Genomic DNA, 18602 nt, shown 5'->3' on the forward strand with positions numbered 1-18602 from the left:
CAGTCAGCTGGATAATATTCTAGAAACACACACAATAAAACACAGCTATGAAACTTCTTATCCGTGATTATTATTAACACATTAAAGTATTTTATACCATGGTCAGTGAGAATTCCAATGTCAACTGGCGTGCCTTAGATTGGTCTAAGGCACGCCAGTTGACAGTTTGTTCAGCAAGTTAAATCACCACTGTATCACTCCGCTGTGCGCGTTACCATAGCAACGCGTCACACACATTTCAACGCATGCGAGACCAGCATGCGCTCCTACTGGGCCCTGTCTCTATAAAGCCTGGCTCGCACTAGAGGTCGACCGATATGGGTTTTTTTGCTTTCCAAATTTGGGCAGCCGATGCCGATATGCATAGCCGATTTTTCCAATTTGATATTCAGGCCAATTGTTAAATAAATATATATTTATCACATTTTTGTGAAACACAGCAATTTCTGAGCAACTAAAAGAAATCTATTACAACAAGTCGTGTCCAGTCCTCTGAACATTTATTCAGCTTTCAAAACAATGAAATATTTTGTCTGAGTAAACACACAATGTAACAAGCAGTAGTAAACATTCACACTCTTCTTAAAATGTCAAAAAAGAAATTTAAACTTATTAATATAATTTGAACAAAAGTATGTAATGTATCCAAGTGGTTCCACAAGTTTGAGGTGCTCATCTTTTTTGTGCCTGATCAAAAATTGCGTCATTTTATACAACGGATCAAAAATCGGCTTTTTAAGAGAAAATACGGCCGATGGCCGATAGAGAAAAATGTCCAAATATCGGCCAGATATATATTGGCCGGCCGATATATCGGTCTACCTCTAGCTCGCACTACAGGATTCCCGTCCCGATTAAACCCAGATTCGGTCCTCCCAACAATTGGGGAAGAAATCTAGTCGGGGACTAAAATCGACCCCGACGTTCAGCCAAGATTATCTTCTAGTGTGAGCGGTTGACTGATGAATCTTTAGCCCAACGATCGTCTCACAGACTCGTCAGAGCCGCCCCGATAATTTTCAAACATGTTTAATATTTATCTGGATGATTACAACATTCATTCCCACTGAGGATGACAAAAGACAATTAGAAAGAGCCCCAGAGACAGGACGACAACAAACGCAGGCTCAAGTGAAACTGAAAGGCTCCAGGTCAGCTGACTGCACGCTCCACTGGCCCACTTGAGCCAGTTCAGTAATAACACTCCGCTGCGCGTCGTGGTGTTCCCACTCCACGTTGTGCCTTAGAACGGTCTAATGCACGCTTCCTCGTTGTTTAATCCTTACTTGATATCAAGTTTACATATAAATGTATCTAAATCTATGATTTTTTTCACAAGTTTATCAACACTATACCAACAACAAACCACTCAGCTTGCTATACAGTCTCAATTAGAGACTAAATCTGCTCCAAACAACATCTGCTGTAGAATTTTTGCCAATTAAATCAAATTGTTGTAGCAGCATGTTTGTTCTTCAGTCACAAGCTGAAAGTAGGGTGTCTCAATTCCATTTTTTACTCCTTATTTGCCAGCAACAGACAACAGCTCTCTTTTAGAAAATGAAAAAACATAAATTGCTTCATCTTCACTTTTTTTTCAGAATTCACTCCATACTTTCAACAGAAAACACAGACCAAGTGGCTGAATTGGACAAGAACTCAGACAAAAGTGACCCAAACTTAGAGATGCTGCTGTTTCTTAACTGCTCAATCCGTTACTTTCCAGCTCAACTTTACTCATTATTTATTAGACTCATGTAAAATCATGCAGAATACAGTGGGATTAGAGATTCCAGCTTCACTGTTTATATGGATATGTGTACACTAAACTGTATATGCATCAAGCATTTCGTTAGAATAAAACCATTTGGACATGTGCAGAGTCATCCTGCTGATCTTTCAGGAATAACAAAGGAGGAAAACAGTCAATGAGCTCCGGGTTTAATTGTGCGACAGTAATGATGTTATTGATGTCTGGCAAGATACTTAGTGGTGTTCAACAGTGTATTTTTAATTGTATTGACGTGCTCTATTGTTCTGTACAGAGAGCCCCACCTGTCAGGGGGTAGAAAGGAGAGAGTGAGTGTGTGATTTCAGACACGACTATAAATATTGATTCAAATAACAAATGACATACACCACCCTGCTGGTTTGGACTGACATTTCTTTCTGTATGGGCCTGAGTGAAAAACAGCTCTTTCTGACTGATGTGTTCATAGAAAGCGTTTTTATTCGAATCAGAGTGTTATTCCAGTTCTGACTGGTCCATGTTAACAGATCTGTGAGGGAACTACTTTAATGTAAAACAAATTTGAGATGTTACATTTCTAATATACATTTGATTAAAAAAAAACATAATAAGCAGATAAAATAAATCAAGACAAGATACATAGAAGGCTGTTGATGGTTAATCTCGAGAAGAGATATCTTACTTCCATACAATACAGCTCTGACACATTAACAAGTCGTAACATTGTTCCTCCTCTGTTTATCAGATCATATATTGATGACTGCTTAGCCCAACTAAACTGTAGGATATCTAGGCTGACACATCGGAAAGAAATGTAACCCATGAATATGATAGATATCTGTTTGCTCTCTGATATACCCGTGAGCTCTTTGTAATAGGTTTTTGAAAACAATGTGTCTTTATGACTTCCCTGAGATGATTAAGGTAAATCTACAGAACAGAGTGTATTAGTCTCTGACTGTGGCAAACACAGTGGTGGGTCTAGAATTTTCAAACTCATTAATAAAGATTAGAAAGAAGGTAAATGATGATGGTACTGCACAAAAAATACCCAAGGCAGCACAACTAGGGCGTAAATGAAGTGTCTATAGGGCAGGTAAAGTATCTCTGTGGAGGTGTGCTTGCTGCAATAATGAAAATTGCCTTAAACAAGAGGGCCGTAACTATATGAATGTGATATGTAACTGACTTTCCTTAACTTAAGTGCTGAAGAACACTTACTACCTAAAAGATTTGTTTATAACCAGTCATTTGACTTTGAGAGAAATGTGGCTTCCTGAAAGAATCATAAACCTGCTTCTATGTTTTTTGTTGTTGTCGTTGTTTTTTATTATTATTATTAAATGGTTTCAGAACTGAAAAATACACCTTTCAGAACTGTGAGATTTTTACATTTTAGTTCTTTGTGTGGATTTTCAACTCAAGCTCTCTTAGACACCAAGATTCAAGATGAAGAAGAAGAACAAACCAACATTTTTGCCACAAAGAACAATCTATTGAGCTTAAATGGGGAAAAGGCTCCTCTCCCAGTGCTTGTCCTTTAAACAAAGAAAGATGATGTAACATGAAGTTCCTCTCTGCAAATTCCCAAGAGGGGAATAAGGTTGTTTTACATAAAGATTCAGAGATCTGGCTCTGCTAGATTTAAAAAAGCTAGTTTGGATGTCAGCAGCAAAGGACAGATCCATGGGGCGCAACTATTCAGCTTAAATAAGACAAGCATGAAGTTGCAGAAACAATTTGAAGATATATCTCAGGGGTTTTTCCTGTTAAATGAATCGAAAATATTTTGAACATCCGTCTCTAATTCTCATTGTACAGAACAGAATTTGTTAAATTAAATGTTAATGATGTTGAATCAGATCATCAGATCGATATCAGCTGATTGAAAGGCCAGGGTATGGGTAACAGGACTTGAAAAGTTGGATAGCTACATCGCTAGTTTTAATTAACTATTTTTGGTTGTGTTTTTGTTTACAACTGTCCGTTTTCAAATTTTTAAGATACAGTCATGGTTACATTTGAATACGTGGTGTTTATCTGCTTATATAAAATGCGAATCTCTACTACCTCTTTTCCTTCCATGCAGAAATAGTTCAGCTCACGTGTAGACACTTAATTTGTGTCTGTGCTCTGCTGCGTTGAGAATTTTTAATGCGAAACATTTTAGTAAGGAGGCAGGAGACTTTTACTTCTCGCCCATTCCCATTAACAGCTTTAAAACCTCTGAAACCACTACTATATTTACCTCACAGACTAATAAAGTCTCCTTCTCAATGTTTATCTTAAACATCTGCCCTTATAAAATTCAAATTGATTCAGCCTTGCTTTTGCCGCGCTCCACCGCAGTATTAAAATTCTGAAAAAACGCAGGCCTCTTGGTCCGCTTAGTCTGAGAGCACTGAGTAACTCTCTATTAACATAAGCCTGTTTTAACTTTTGTGTGGGAAAAAGAAACTTTTTAAGGTCAGAGGAGGAAAATGTGTTTTCAAGCGTCGGGGGACGTGCTGTATTCCACTCAAATATTACATTCTGTGGTTTTGCTGTGCGCTTTGTAAAACCGCTGTCCATTACATGCTTCTCTGAGTTAGTGGTTAGACCTAATGCTTCTCTAGTCTGAGCTAGTCTATGCTAGCTGTGGTGCTCTAAGTTAAATGCTGTTCTCTGTTTGCCTGGGGAGTGTGAGGCTGTTAAATATACAGTAGACTTAAGTATTGGGAATGACATCTTGTTAAATACTGAATTAGTCTTTGTTAGCATGGGGAGCCAACATCTGCAAGCAAAATGCTATAGTTCTCTGTCGCTGTTGTGAATGTAGCACATATACATTATGTAGATGTGGGCTTTGGGACCTGTCTCTGTGTTCTTAAACTGAAGAGCTTTCAGTGCTTCAGGGAGTGCTGCTTGTGAGCCACTGAGCGACCTGTCTTTACATTCTTTAAGTGCCGTGAGAATTGTTGCTGCTGTGTCTGCTGTAGAGGTTCGAAATGTGCTGTCCTTTTTCACAGCTTTCAGCTTCGTTTAAAGAAAGATTTGTGATGTTACATGTATGAAAACTATACAAGTGGAGGGTTTTCCAAAGCTGTTAAGCACTTCAAATCTGAGGAAATCAATGAATGTGTGTAGACTTTTATACTGCAGATACTTCAAAAAGCCTTTGTCTTACAAACTGCTGTTTCTGAGTGGTTGTTCTTTGGCTGTGTTACTTCTGACACTGGTCAAGTGACAACAGCTTCGCTCAGCTAGTTTGTTTGTTAGGGGTTTTCCCGAGCTAAGCCTTTGTTAGCAGATGGATTTTTGTGAGCAAAAGGGTTTTACAGAACAACTGCTGAGCATTTACACACAAACAGGCTGCAACACAAACACACTAAATATTTTAAAGATACTTCTTTAGTGTGTCTATCTTTTACCTCTCTAACATACTAACCTGCAGGGTTAGATCAATTTTTATTACACTAAACCCCCAGAGGGCTGGCTAGGATTTGGCTGATGAAATGTGGATGAATGGATTCTTTTTTGATGATTGCTTTAATTCTATGAAGCATAAATTCATGTTTGCTAAATCTTTAATTAAAAACTCAAATTTTACCTGGCTAATGCGACCATTGCTCCTGAACCTCAGCGCACAGCATCTGCGCATTAGGAGACACATCACCTTCATTTTTACAGAGGTGTGGCCAATGTTTTTTTTTAACACAGTTCATGGTGGAGAAGACTCACGCTTGTCCTTCCTAGGGTTGAAAAGCTTGATAAATGTATAGCAGTGGTGATAATGTGCGATACGCTGATGTGCAAGACCAACAGACATATACCTTTTTGGGACATGTCTTCATGACATGATAAATTCAGTTGTTGTGCAAGTTATTACATTTTGTGGCGCTCATACAAACGACATGCTTTTTCCACACAGTGTGTCATGGAAGGACAGAATCACAGGTGTTACTAATAACGTTACGGCCGGATAAAGTCAGTGTAATCGACTGTGTTATTAATTACACCTGTGCGTCCCCCCTCCTGTCAAAGTGTCTGACACGTAAAGTGCTTAAAAGCAGGGATATATGACTGCTCGGATTTCAGGACGAACCATCTGCTTGAAACACCTGCTTTTACACCTGAAATCTTGTTAGGATTAGAAGTTACACCACATTTATCATCTGTTAGTTGTACTGTTAGATCAAAGTGTATCACACTTTTTTCCACAGTGAACATATTATGACTGGTGGTCTTTTAACTACCAAGAATTGACATTTTGAGTCATACACCTGTTGGATGTGGTCTTTGAAAATATCACTCTTTTCTTTTTTTAAGACTCTTTGCCTTGAGGTGCTTTGATAGAGCATTGCAATTCATGTTCAAAATCCTTCCACTCATGTTTGAGAACCAAATTGCTGTCTAGATTTTTGGCCAGCTGGTTATTGAGCTTTGAATGTGATCTAGTCGGCCTAATGAAAGTATTTCACTGGATAAAGTTTGAGAGTTATAAATTTACCAGCTTTTTTCTTGCCTCTGCATATCTCTTAACCACTGCAGAGGTTCACTTTGTATCGAAAGAGCTTTTTTAACCCAACTCATCTCCAGTAAATTGTTCAAATCATTTGGTTTAAGAAGTTACTTTTTATGATTTGTCAGTTAAATGTGTGTCTGAAACTTTGGGGCAAACTTTTGTGCACTGTTGGTCAGAGAAATTTAATCTCTTGCTCACCAGAAAAAAAACAAAAACGTCTCACCATGTTTTAATCTTTCTAAAACACTACTTTGGGCACCACATCAGTCTGCAGAACTGCATTTTTGGCACTGCCAGAGCGACTCCCTTTTTGTTTATGATTGACTGCTCGTGTATTTTGCCTGTTTACTTTGAACTGCACTGAGTTCCATTTTGTCGACACAGGACTTACTTTGCCATTTTAGTTTGTTTGCACTTTAGTGCAGAGTTAAGTGTGACGGTGCTGAGCAGCATCTGGGGGCTGTACTTTGTCAGGCCAACTTAATGCAGCTGCGCCATCCTAACTGACCTACTGTATTAAATATTAACATAGCACATTGCTGGCCTCAACATCATCCTCCTCCTTCTTACACCCATCCATTTCTCATTATTCTGCGTACTGTCTCCGTGCTCTTCTTTGTACTGTCCCATGTCACACACGCCTTTATGAGCCCTTGAAATACTGCTCCTTATCTTTTGTTTGCCTGTTCTCCCCTCATCCACCTTCACTACTTCTGGGACACAGACAGGGCAGGGCAAAGTTATTTGTATAGCACATTACATACACCAGGAGATTTCAGTGTGCTTTACAGGGTGTTAAAACAAATACAGCAGGGGTAGAGCTCCTCCTGCTGCAGCCTGCAGGACTCCCTCTCCCAGCAATTTCTAGAAATGTGTCAGTTCGTACCTCATTAGCCTTGATCTGTAAAGCTCTCTCTCCACACTTTCATATTTACTTCAGCTGATTGCTGTAAACAAAAATCAAATTTGACGTGAAATAGCATGTGCTAGTGTGAGTGTGTGTGTGTGTGGGAAAGAGAAGGAACAGCGAAACACTGTCTTGGTTTAGGTGGTGTATTATTTATTGGTATGCTGGCTCATGAGTAGGGCTATATTTTGAGGGACTTTTGTGCATAGACTTGTGCTTGTGTGTGCGTGTGCATGTGTGTGTGTGTGCCCGTCTGTGGGTGGATGTGAAACTCTACATGAAGTTCACTCTATTTGTATAATTGATGCACAATGTCATCAGTAAATCTCTAGGTATGAGGGGTTATAATGTGAAAATACATGTGTGTGTGCGTGTGTGCATTATTCATGTTAGCTTCTTGGTGGACTTGTGTGATTTGATGAGAAGATGCAGGTCTGTGTCAGCATCTCTTTCTATCCTTTATTATTCAGCAACCACCAGAAACTATCATCTACCCCTTTCACCCCTCACTCCTCGAAAAAGACTCTTACCTCATTCATTCCAAATTTCTCCTCTCCTCTCCTCTCCTCTCCTCTCCTCTCCTCTCCTCTCCTCTCCTCTCCTCTCCTCTCCTCTCCTCTCCTCTCCTCTCCTCTCCTCTCCTCTCCTCTCCTCTCTTTTCTGTATTTCAACGAAACTGTATAGGTCAGACCATGACAGATGTAAATATTAAACATGTTGTAAGCATGTAATGAACATGTATAGTATGCTGCAGAGTCTCTGCTGTATCAAACAGTCACCATATCAATGCCAGTGTAAGTGTATGAGTGCTCGTATGGCTCTTTACGTTAATGAAACATCTGAGATGAACTTTGAATTGAGGAAAACTGAGATTTGAACCTCTCTCCTGCTTTCTGCTGGATTTAAGGTGTATGTAACACAAACGTCTTTTAGATTAAAAGGCCTATTTTTCTGTTTTCAATCCTGACTGAAAAGCCTTTTTTCTCTAATTACAGTACAGAAAGTGTCCACAGTAAGCCTACAGAGCTCCATTTGACATTTTAGAAACCAAAGCTATGGCAGTAACCCAGATCTAAGGTATAAAAAATATATAATCCAAATATATATAAATATATCATCTTACTTGAGTCGCAGCAAACGTTTGGCATTTCCGCCAGATAAAAACCCGAAGGATCATTTTGGATTATTATGTAATACCATATGAGAACAACATAATCACAGAGTTCTCAAACAGATTTTCTGTTAGGCCCAACTGATATCAGAGGGAAAACAAAGGTAAACAGCACAGTTATTAGCCAAACTGTCAGCTATTAACATCAGTCACAATTTACACGTGGATACCCTGGTATAACTTTGACCTTTCCTGCACAGTTACTGTGTGCAATGAGGAAAAATTACTGGCATTTGTCAGTTATCAATACATAAAAGCTGGACGTGCATGCCTATAGAGGCTCAAGCAATCATGTTAAATGATGCTTGACATGATCGTTAGGCTCTGCAGTGGGTGTCAGGCCGAACAATCGTAAATCTACTGGGCCCTGAGACAGACGACACATTCTTCAGCACTCAGCACTAACATGCATTAATGTTCCCTTTAAATCGTACGCCCACCCAAGGAAAGAGCAGATAGTTGGCAGCTTGACGAGGCCTCAGACCTCAGACCAGGAGCTGTTTTATCCACCTGGCAGCAGGACTCTAGAAAACTGGTTGGTCAGTTTTTACAAGCCGTTATATTTGAAATTGAAACGGTAGATTTATCATTAAGTATAGGATCAAATAGAAACATAGATTTATTTTCTGGACAACTAGCTTCAGTAACTAACTGCAAAGTGTATGATTTCTGTCAGTCTAAACAAGTAAGAGATGTGGTCATCAAAATAAAGAGATTTATGGCCTTTGAATGCGCAGTTTGTTGCCTTGTTTCTGCTGTAGAACAGAATGGATAAACTAGGAACATACATGTTTTTAATTTTCTTAAGTGGCCGTGTGAAATGCACAAGTTGTAAGATGAAGAAGTTGTGTACAAAAGCATTTGTACAGAGTTTTTTGATAACGTGAAAAATGAAGGGTCATTCTTATGCTCCATTTACACATCAATGTACAACTGAGTTGAAGAGACATCCACATTTTGACATACTTACTGCAGTTTTGGGAGGATATCCAGCCATACATTACTGATTTGCATCTCACAGAGGTCTGAACCATTGGCTTAGCAAAAGAGAGTGCTTTTCAAGTATCCACTCCGTATCCACCCTGTATTGGCTGGCCCTACTGGCTTGATAAGCAGTTTAATCTGTATGTAATGGCCTGCTCACTTCTCCAGCTACCCTCCCTGCTCATGCTTTGTAGCTCCACAAGACCTACACATAATTACTAGCTTCATCAGATAGCTTTTCCACACAATTCTCTGACCCATTGCACCTTTAAACTGTCCTTGAATTCTACTCTCACCCAAGCTAAGAGCAGATACTTATCTGCTTAAGTTAAACTGCATTGACTGGCCCCACCGGCTCGATAAGCCGTTCATCTGAATGCCCTGGCACGCTCACTAGTCCAGCCACCAACACTGGATTTATGTGGACTCGCTCTGCATTCTACCTCTGAATAATGTGGCTTAGCTAATCTGGCTTATCTGTTGTCCCTGTACATCCTGTCACATCTTGTAACTCCTCAAATGATTTCAACAGACTTTTTTTGAATGAGGTGAAGTAGCTCATCTCAATAACTGCATTGAAAACACAAATAAACCTGAACATTTCAATGTAACAGTTATTTATTTTCCTTTCCACAAAAGTGTCCCTTAGATCCACAGCTGAAAACTGCATCAGAAGCAGCAGTTTACCCTGAAGTCTTCCTAAAATAGCCTCCTAAGCTTTTATAACTCGCATGAAACTGTAGAGTTCCAATGACGCTGACGTAAGATAAGGCAAACTGCAGCGGGACTGTGTGAGTCACCGCAGCTCCTGATCAAGGTTTTCTGACCCATAAATGACAAAGTCTGTTGACATTTTCTTTTCCAGTGACCGGTCTTTAAATGCTGCCCACATCATGGTTTTTAGGTGTTTCCTCAATGTCTTTAACATTAATCATTGATTTTCCTTTTTCCATTATAATCCTTTTTCATTGCCCTTTTATTATACATGTAATTTTATTATGACAGTGAAGAGTTACAAAAATACAGGACGTCTCTCTGTAGATGATTTGATATGATATTTGGAGCTCAGGCCCATCGCTAGGGTGTGTTTTTTAAAAAAAGAAACCTGCTTTACCGACATAACATAACTGTGTGTCAGAATTGAGTTTTAGCAGACCTATAGTTATGCTGTCGTTAAACTGTTAGTGATTATATCAGCAAAGATTTGTGTGCTCTCTCATTTTTACTGATATATTGTGGGTTTTGATATTTTTGCATTTCATTTGACATCACTTCACTCACCACCAATGCTCGAGATCATCTCTTCTTCTAAAACTTTTCACGAATCACGTGCACTGTGGGTTATGTCGTGCAATAAAAGGAAAAGCAAAGAGTGTCAAAGTCTTACTTTGAAGACATTTCGCTTTTCCAGCTTTTTCTGATGTCACGTAAAATTCATACTTTTTCATATTTCTTTTTTTATTTTCAAGTTTTATTTATTTAGTATTTAACCTGATGAAGTTTGTAAAACAGCAGCGTTCAGTTCAGCAGGGAGCTCTGGTTGGTGAATGATGCGGTCTGCAGCTGGATGTGAGTTGCTCATATCCTCTGATACAGAAAGGTCCTGAATTACTGTTGTTACAAAGTCCCACTCACAACAGCAGTTGCTCTCTCTGTCGATTCACGGCATGCACTCACAATCGAAAGCGGAGCAGAGGATTCTGGCTTAACTTCACCTACTTCAAAGGTGCACAGAGAAGAGTAAGGAGTCTGAAAAGGTCCAAACGTTGAGCTGTAACACTTGTAGTAAAGAAAAAAACGTGATGCTAGAGCAGAGTGTTTCTGCTTGTGGCCATTTATCAGGGTCATAGTAAAGCATTTTACAGATGATATTTAAGTAGGGTGAGAAGACAGTGGAAGTTTCTCCTCTCTCTTTTGGTTCATTGAGGTTCTCCTGCTGCTTTCTTAACGAAGGAGAAGAAGAGGCTGTGCAGACCGGCATCCCCTGTGGATAATACGCTCACCGTATCTGACAAATATCTCACACAACCCCCCTTAAAAAAGAATAAACTTTCCCTTTAACCGACTTCTGTTTTACTGCCTTCAGTGATTACTAAATCTTGACCAACATCATTGTAGCAAACTGCAATTATTTGATTATTCACACTTCTTCTTTTAACTGATTATTTGTTAGATCCAGTGATTGCTTCAACACTGATTTGTTTGCACTAACAGTTGCACACTTGTACTGTGTGTGCGAAGGTGTGTGTGGGTGTTTGTGTTTTTAGTCTCTATCCCTGAGTGTTGGTGTTATCTGGGCAAACCGAGGATGTGCCTTTTGCCACACAGGAGGAGATTTTTTTTTTTCTTGTTTTCTACCTTTTATAAATCTGAGTAGTGTGTAAAGGCACACACACACACACACACACACACACACACACACACACACACACATATATTTAAAGTTACACACACAGATAGGAACAGTGAGATAGATCTTTTTGAAGTACAATTTCATCCTCTCTCCTTCCCACTTTTCTCCCTTTCCGTACGCGGTGAAGGGAGGCGAGCTAAATCTCTGCAAGGCTCGCTTTATATGCGTGATGGACAGAGCTGAGGGCTTTTTGTTAGACTGATGGACAAAACTGAGTTTACACACACACACACACACAACATGTAAAGGTGAAGATGGTGGGGGTGGAGAGATGGGAGCTGACAGCTGATTCTCCATGTGTGTTTACGAGGGCTTTGATGTTTAATGTGTCACGTTCTTTGATGCCCTCTGTGGAAGAGGTGCCAGAGTATGTACATGTGGATCTGCTGTGTGTGTGTGTGCGTGTGCATGTGTGTAAAATGTGTAAAATGTGTAAAATAAGGATCCTGAGAGAGGGTTTGATGTTTCTGTATCTCTTAGTTTTTCTCCCAAGACTCTTCTTTTTTACTTTTTTTTCTGCTGCAGGTATCTCAATCTCACTCACAAGACTGCAACACTTTTTCTCCTTCTTACTCTTCCCTTCAGCCTTTTTCTCTTTCTCACCCTGTCTAGTCCTCCTCCTCCTTTCTCTCCGCTCTCTGCTCTCTTCCCTCCTCTCTGTTGGATGTGCTGCTTTGCTGTCTATTTGTTGTGTCCCAAGGGGGAAACTCAGCTTACACTTTATGCAAACATACATTCTGCAATCATTAGCAACTTATTTCACACTCACTGTGGGTTTCATTTGATTTAATAGCTGCTTTGGTTCTTAGTAATGCTTTTCGTTGTGTCTTCCTCTCCCAGTGACCTTACCTTTCTTCCCATTACTGCGACTAAATGATTTGACTGTATGAGGTACTCAGAATTGATGTTGTGCAATAATTCAGGGGGGATTTTGCAAAATGTTTAGTAAAGAGAATTTATGTTCATGAATAAAATTATGGTGTTTTACAATAAAAAACAAGTGTGTTCAATATTACACAAAAAGTAGTTTCTGTATTTGGCTCTGTTAGCTTTTAGGACAATGTCAGGCTGTTGTTAAAAAGGATACCGAGGGTTAAAGTGAGTCAAACCTGAGAGTTATGAGGCAGCTAACTACACCATTAGGCCCCTCCTGTTGTCAGCAGTCACTTTCTCACTGCATAGTCTCACTAAATCTCTCAGTATCTCTCCCTCCTTGTATTTTTCTCATCTTCTCTCTCTGTTCTTTAGTTTCTCAAGCACTTAACACTCTCTGTTATCTCCCTCACTTGCCGCATCTGACTCACTGATTTGCAAATTTGAATTTTTTTTAATTCCATCGAGGTTTTCAGTCTTTGAGGCTTTTGTTTTGTTTTTTTTTCATTTTGCTTTTTGCAATTAATTCAGTTCCTCTGACAAATCTGCTGACTGTGTCTGATGTCAGCCTCCTTGTCATTGTAGGATGAGAAGTCCACGTTCTTCCAGTTCGGCGCCGCCCTGCAGCAGGAGGCTCTGCTCATGCTAGCCATCATGGAGGAGTATGACTGGCATGTTTTTTCTATTGTCACTTCCAAGTTCCCCGGGTACCAGGAGTTTATCAGTACACTGAAAACAACTGTGGATCACAGGTAATGAATACACTCTGACATTTGTAGTCGGGATCTCTGTTTTCATCCTTAAACTTTATTTACAGCAGCTGACAGGTATAAGCACCTTGCATAATTTAATGGTGTGTTGTTGCAGCTTTGTGCGCTGGGACCTGCAGAGTGTAGTGACTCTGGATGCTATAGATGGAGACCCAAATTCTAAATCACACATTGCCCTAAAGAGGATCCAGAGTCCCGTTATATTGCTGTACTGCTCCAAGGACGAAGCGATGTGAGTGTCTCTGTCTCTGTAATACTCTGCCACATTTCTGCAGTGAACCCTTTCTGATCATTTCACTCTGCTCCTCTACAGATATTTACTAGAAGAAGCCCGGTCATTGGGCTTGATTGGAGCGGGTTACATCTGGATTGTGTCCAGCCTTACCACTGGGAACCCGGACTTCACCCCAGAGGTACTGAAGCCCCACATAAAGCAATATTTGGCTGTTGTTGATGAGTTTGACAAACAATCAGTGTGAATAACTCTAGGCTGCTGCAGGTCATTTGCAACCTCACCTGGATTTTCTCTTTTCTTCTACTTCTTTTGTTAATACAAACAAAAGCAGTGGATAATTACTGCAACACTTTGTGAAATTTCAGGACAGTTGATGAAAGAATCAGAATCACAAAGCTGTTAAAGTTCATGTGGAGAACTTTCAGTTCTTGTCAGTTTTGGGGCCCCTGCGGAGGCTCTTTTCATGCTGGCTATCATGGAGGAGTGCAACAGGCATGTTTTCAATCCATTTATTTTATCTCGCGGATGATTTTGTCCTGAACATAGAGGTAGTATTTTGTAACCAGGAATCCCGTCTTGTTCGTTTTACAGTTAAATATGTCCCTCTTTGACAACCTTTGATGTAGATTTTTTATTTTTTTTTAAAGTCTCTTGGAGGCATGGTGTTACTCTCTTTGACTGACACCTACTCTGTTGGTAAAAATAACTACTTAGACATATAAAGCTTCATGCTGTTGGTCTCATTTATCAGTGTAGGAAGAAATCTCGGTGTCATTAATAATTTCAATCTGTTTTACAACAAACTAAAAAACTCTTTAAATGACCTGAAAGTATAAAGGGAATGGCCAAAGGGATGGGAAATCTTTATTTCTGTTGTTGCTCACCCTAAAGAGTGAAGTTTTACATTATATGCTGGTTTCTGACGTCTCAGTATTGTTTTGAGTAGTGGTCGGCCAAAGTCTGTCTTTCAATGGTTATTGTCAGCTCCTACAATTAGAGAGCAGGTTGGCTAATGGCCAGTTAAAATGCTTTTATAAAGTCGATTGTAATTTTTGGCCTTTGATAAAGCACAAAAAGTCATGAATATTCTTTTATCCACACACATAATAGTCTAATACAGGATTAACTAATTTAATAATGACAAATTATATTAAATTTTGCTCCAGATTTCAGAACATGACTGATATTTATGTGAGAAGCAATATTAAACTGCAATATTCAGTCTGTCATAACACAATTCATATGAATCACAAGCCAGCAACTGTTTTAAATTTGATCTACTGCCATTGAGGATGGAAAAAAACACGATTATTAAAAAAAGACAATGGTTACTGAGGAGATTTGTAACAGAGAGCAAAATATCTATCTATCTATCTATCTATCGATCTATCGATCTATCGATCTATCTATCTATCTATCGATCTATCGATCTATCGATCTATCGATCTATCTATCTATCTGTCTGTCTGTCTGTCTGTCTGTCTGTCTGTCTGTCTGTCTGTCTGTCTGTCTATCTATCTCTTTTTAGATAAAGTTCATATAGTTTATTTTTCATTTATTATTGCAAATGTTGTAAACTCTTTGCGTGTGTTGCCTCTTTACATATATTGTGTGAATATATATAACTTTATATAAATATAGATATAGTGCACATTATACGTAAATACAGGAGTAATCAATATGTAACATACCAGAGGTCTCGGTGAGTCACATTTGATTACACTCTAAGACTGAAGAACACATATCAACACAACAGGTGAAACAACAGCAACAACTTCCTCACAGAGCTTAGTTACAATCAAATGATACTAAAATAAACATACCAATTAAGACATCCTTTAAACTGATTCTTTTGTCATTTCTGGATCATAACAAAACTTTCACTCCTAAAAAATGGAGTAATCATTCAGATTTCCTTTTTGGTATCAGAACAATAATATCTGATATGATGATTTCATGTAATCATCAAGCCTAATTCTTCAATATCAGTTATTTTTGTATATAGGATATAATGTTTGATTTTACAAAGTATTTTGTGCTCCAGCTTCCTAGCAGTTACTGCTCAGAACAATAGTCCGGTACAGACCAGCCATTTTTTGTACTCTGTTTTTGTTCATGCTAAACTAACAAGATATGACATCTATATAAGTGAACTTTAAAGATGCTTGTAGGCATTTTGTGTCCTTCTGACTGAGCAAGGCCAGCTGTTTCCCCGTTTTCAGTCTTTGTGCTCATGTAAGCTAAAAGACAGCCGTCCTCATAGTTACCTTCCCAATACATGAGCAACGTCAATCTGCTTATGCCACCACATGGTGAATAAGCACATTTCCAAAGCAGTCCAACTTAGGTCAGAGACAGCATGAAGAGGCTATACCTCATATTAAATCACATTTTTAGTTTACTTCATTTATGTTCTTCTATCAAACCAAAACATTTATTCAGCAGCTAAATAAGATGTATTGTGAAATTATACACACATTCACTCTTAATGTGTAAAACAGCAAGTTGGCTTTTATCCACATAACATATATCATGAATATAAATAATCAAAAGTTAAATCAGCTCAAATTCTCCCCTCACATTAAAAATGGAGATCTATTCAGTGTTTGCCCACTTCTCAAATGTTTCTTCTGCTCTCTTTCTTGTCTGTCAGTACTCTCTGCTCAGTTCCTATTTGTGTCGCTTTTCATGCCTCTGTTTTCTTTCTTAGACAAAGATCTGATTCCACAGTTTAGTGCCAGTTTAAAATGAAAAATAATAAAACAAAGCATTCACAGGTAGCTTGACAGAGTAGTTTGCCTGCATTTGTTGGCATCTCCTCATTCTGGTATAGAGGGATAAACTTGGTGAGCCATTTAGCTTCTTATGTCTTCTCCTTTTGACAGATCCAAGATAAATAGTGGGTGATACCTGAATAAGTGAATGATTCATGCCTATGCACATATAGTCTGCTCACACACACAAAACCCAGATATGGGGAAGCAAGTGAAACCAATAAGTCATCAGCTTGACAATTTGAAAGATACATATGGATGTTTTTAAATTGGGCTAAAAAATGTGAAATTGAAGTCAAATTAAATCTTTCACACCATATGTGCCATTTCTCAGATCTCCTCTGCTCCCCTCTTAGATGTTTCCCCTGGGGATGATCTCCGTCTCCTATGACGACTGGGAGTACCCACTGGACACACGGGTGAGGGATGGGGTGGGCATCATTACCTCTGCAGCCACCTCCATGCTGCGTGAAAGGGGGGAACTGCCAGAGGCCCAGAGCAGCTGCTACAGCACTGCATCAGACAGGAGCCCAGGGAAGCTCCCACCTAGTGCTCTGCGCAGGTATGTGTGTGTGTGCGTGTGTGTGTGTGTGTGTGTGTGTGTGTGTGTGTGTGTGTGTGTGTGTGTGTGTGTGTGTGTGTGTGTGTGTGTGTGTGTGTGTGTGTGTGTGTGTGTGTGTGTTTTTGTCTTTTTGTGAGGATATCCAAGTCTGCTGTAGGGGTTTGGAACCTTCTGTAGTTTGTTGTCTTCCAGAAAGTTGCAAAACATATTTGAGCCTTTGAGTGAAAAAGAAGTCTAGATTGGGCATTTTTTATTAGAATTTTAAGTTATTGAACTATATATTTATATATATTTCTCTCTCTTAAAGGTGATCCTGAAAAAAGTCTCCCTTCTAGATATATGTTTTACCACTTTAAAATTAGGTTTTCAGCGTCAATGCTACTTAGTAGCTACTTCTTAGCTTCCAGATTAAGTCAAACAAGACTGGATTGATTTACGTCCAAGTCTTTATGACAACTCCACGTGGGCTGATGAAGTTTAGAGGTGAGAAGGGAGATCTGTGTTTGCCTCAGCTTGAAAACAATTTCTTGGATTAATTTTGTAGTGATGGTGGACACAGCAGCCTAACTGTCAGACATAAAAAGGACAGAATAGCAGAAGTAAGCTGAACAGGAGAGTGATAGAGCACAAGCTAAAGGCTAAAAGGGCTAAACTGTTTGCGATAATGCTCACCTACATGAGGCAGTTATTCAGCAGTGGTCTGTTCAAACTTTAGAGTCTATCAATTAAATGATGAGTGAGGTGACGCTAGCTCTGCTCGGCAAATGAGTGCTGGCAGAAAATACTGAGACGTCTCACGGCACCGGGTTGTCAGCACTAAGAATGGATGGCTACTATGCTCCTGTACAACCCGTCAGCTCATATGGTAACATATGTTAGCCTACAGATATGTTGTAGCACATGGCTGCTACTAGCGCTAAATACACCTGGCTACCGACGTACAGTATGAACTTAAGTTTGCTTGTTGTCTCGCTTCAAACCCACTGCCTCAACAACAGCTTCAACAACAACGTAATTGTACTGTTAAGTACCTTTCCTCTTTGCGTTGTATCAGGTAAAAAGTTGTCTTGAACAAAGAAAATTAGTTCCAAAACAAATACACGCCTGCTTAAAAGTTACATTTTTACAGCAGTGTATGTGAGACTTCAGGCCAGAAGGTGTCAGTGCAGTCCTTTTAAAACAGATCCTCCTCAAAGCATCTTTAATGTTATTATTACTTTATCTACTGAAGGTAAAAAAAAAAAGGATTGGATCTACATGTGTAGGCCTACTTTGAAATACAGTAGCTCAAAAGAGGTTGCTGTCTATATTGAGTCCTTCAAACATTTAAGCAACTGAATTAAACAAACTTTGTTTATTTCTTTTAACTAACTGGTACATAGTTTGAATGTATTTAAATTCCAGAAAGTATCTTGTTCAACTTAGGCATGGACTAACAAAGAATCTAGACAGGATGCTGACTAAATCATGATTTATTTGGTCTGTCTGCAAGTGTCAACATAAAGTTTTTGATGTCATCTTACTTTTTTGATTAATTAAGGATATGGGCTAGGTTGCTTTAGATATAGCACAATGAAGGCATGTATCTGTTGTTAATCAACTTTAAATTAAGTGTAATACAGTTAGGTAATGTTTTTTTTTTCTAACAGCTATGATAAC

General features: G+C 39.0%; 1 protein-coding gene across 2 annotated transcripts in view; it reads left to right on the forward strand.

Moving 5' to 3' along the window:
- Positions 1-18602, forward strand: part of grin2ab (glutamate receptor, ionotropic, N-methyl D-aspartate 2A, b) — a 128167-nt gene that overhangs the window by 75681 nt on the left and 33884 nt on the right. For both annotated transcript variants that reach the window (XM_074661836.1, XM_074661841.1), the window contains 4 exons: positions 13188-13354; positions 13470-13604; positions 13686-13785; positions 16738-16943. In XM_074661836.1, coding sequence (XP_074517937.1) covers positions 13188-13354; positions 13470-13604; positions 13686-13785; positions 16738-16943 — 608 coding nt within the window. The remainder of the gene's footprint in view (positions 1-13187; positions 13355-13469; positions 13605-13685; positions 13786-16737; positions 16944-18602) is intronic.

This window comes from Halichoeres trimaculatus, unplaced genomic scaffold (genome assembly GCF_033239565.1).
Source record: "Halichoeres trimaculatus isolate MK-OKI-2021-1 unplaced genomic scaffold, fHalTri1.1 fHalTri1_scaffold_2, whole genome shotgun sequence".
In the NCBI taxonomy this organism is placed as follows: Eukaryota; Metazoa; Chordata; class Actinopteri; order Labriformes; family Labridae; genus Halichoeres; species Halichoeres trimaculatus.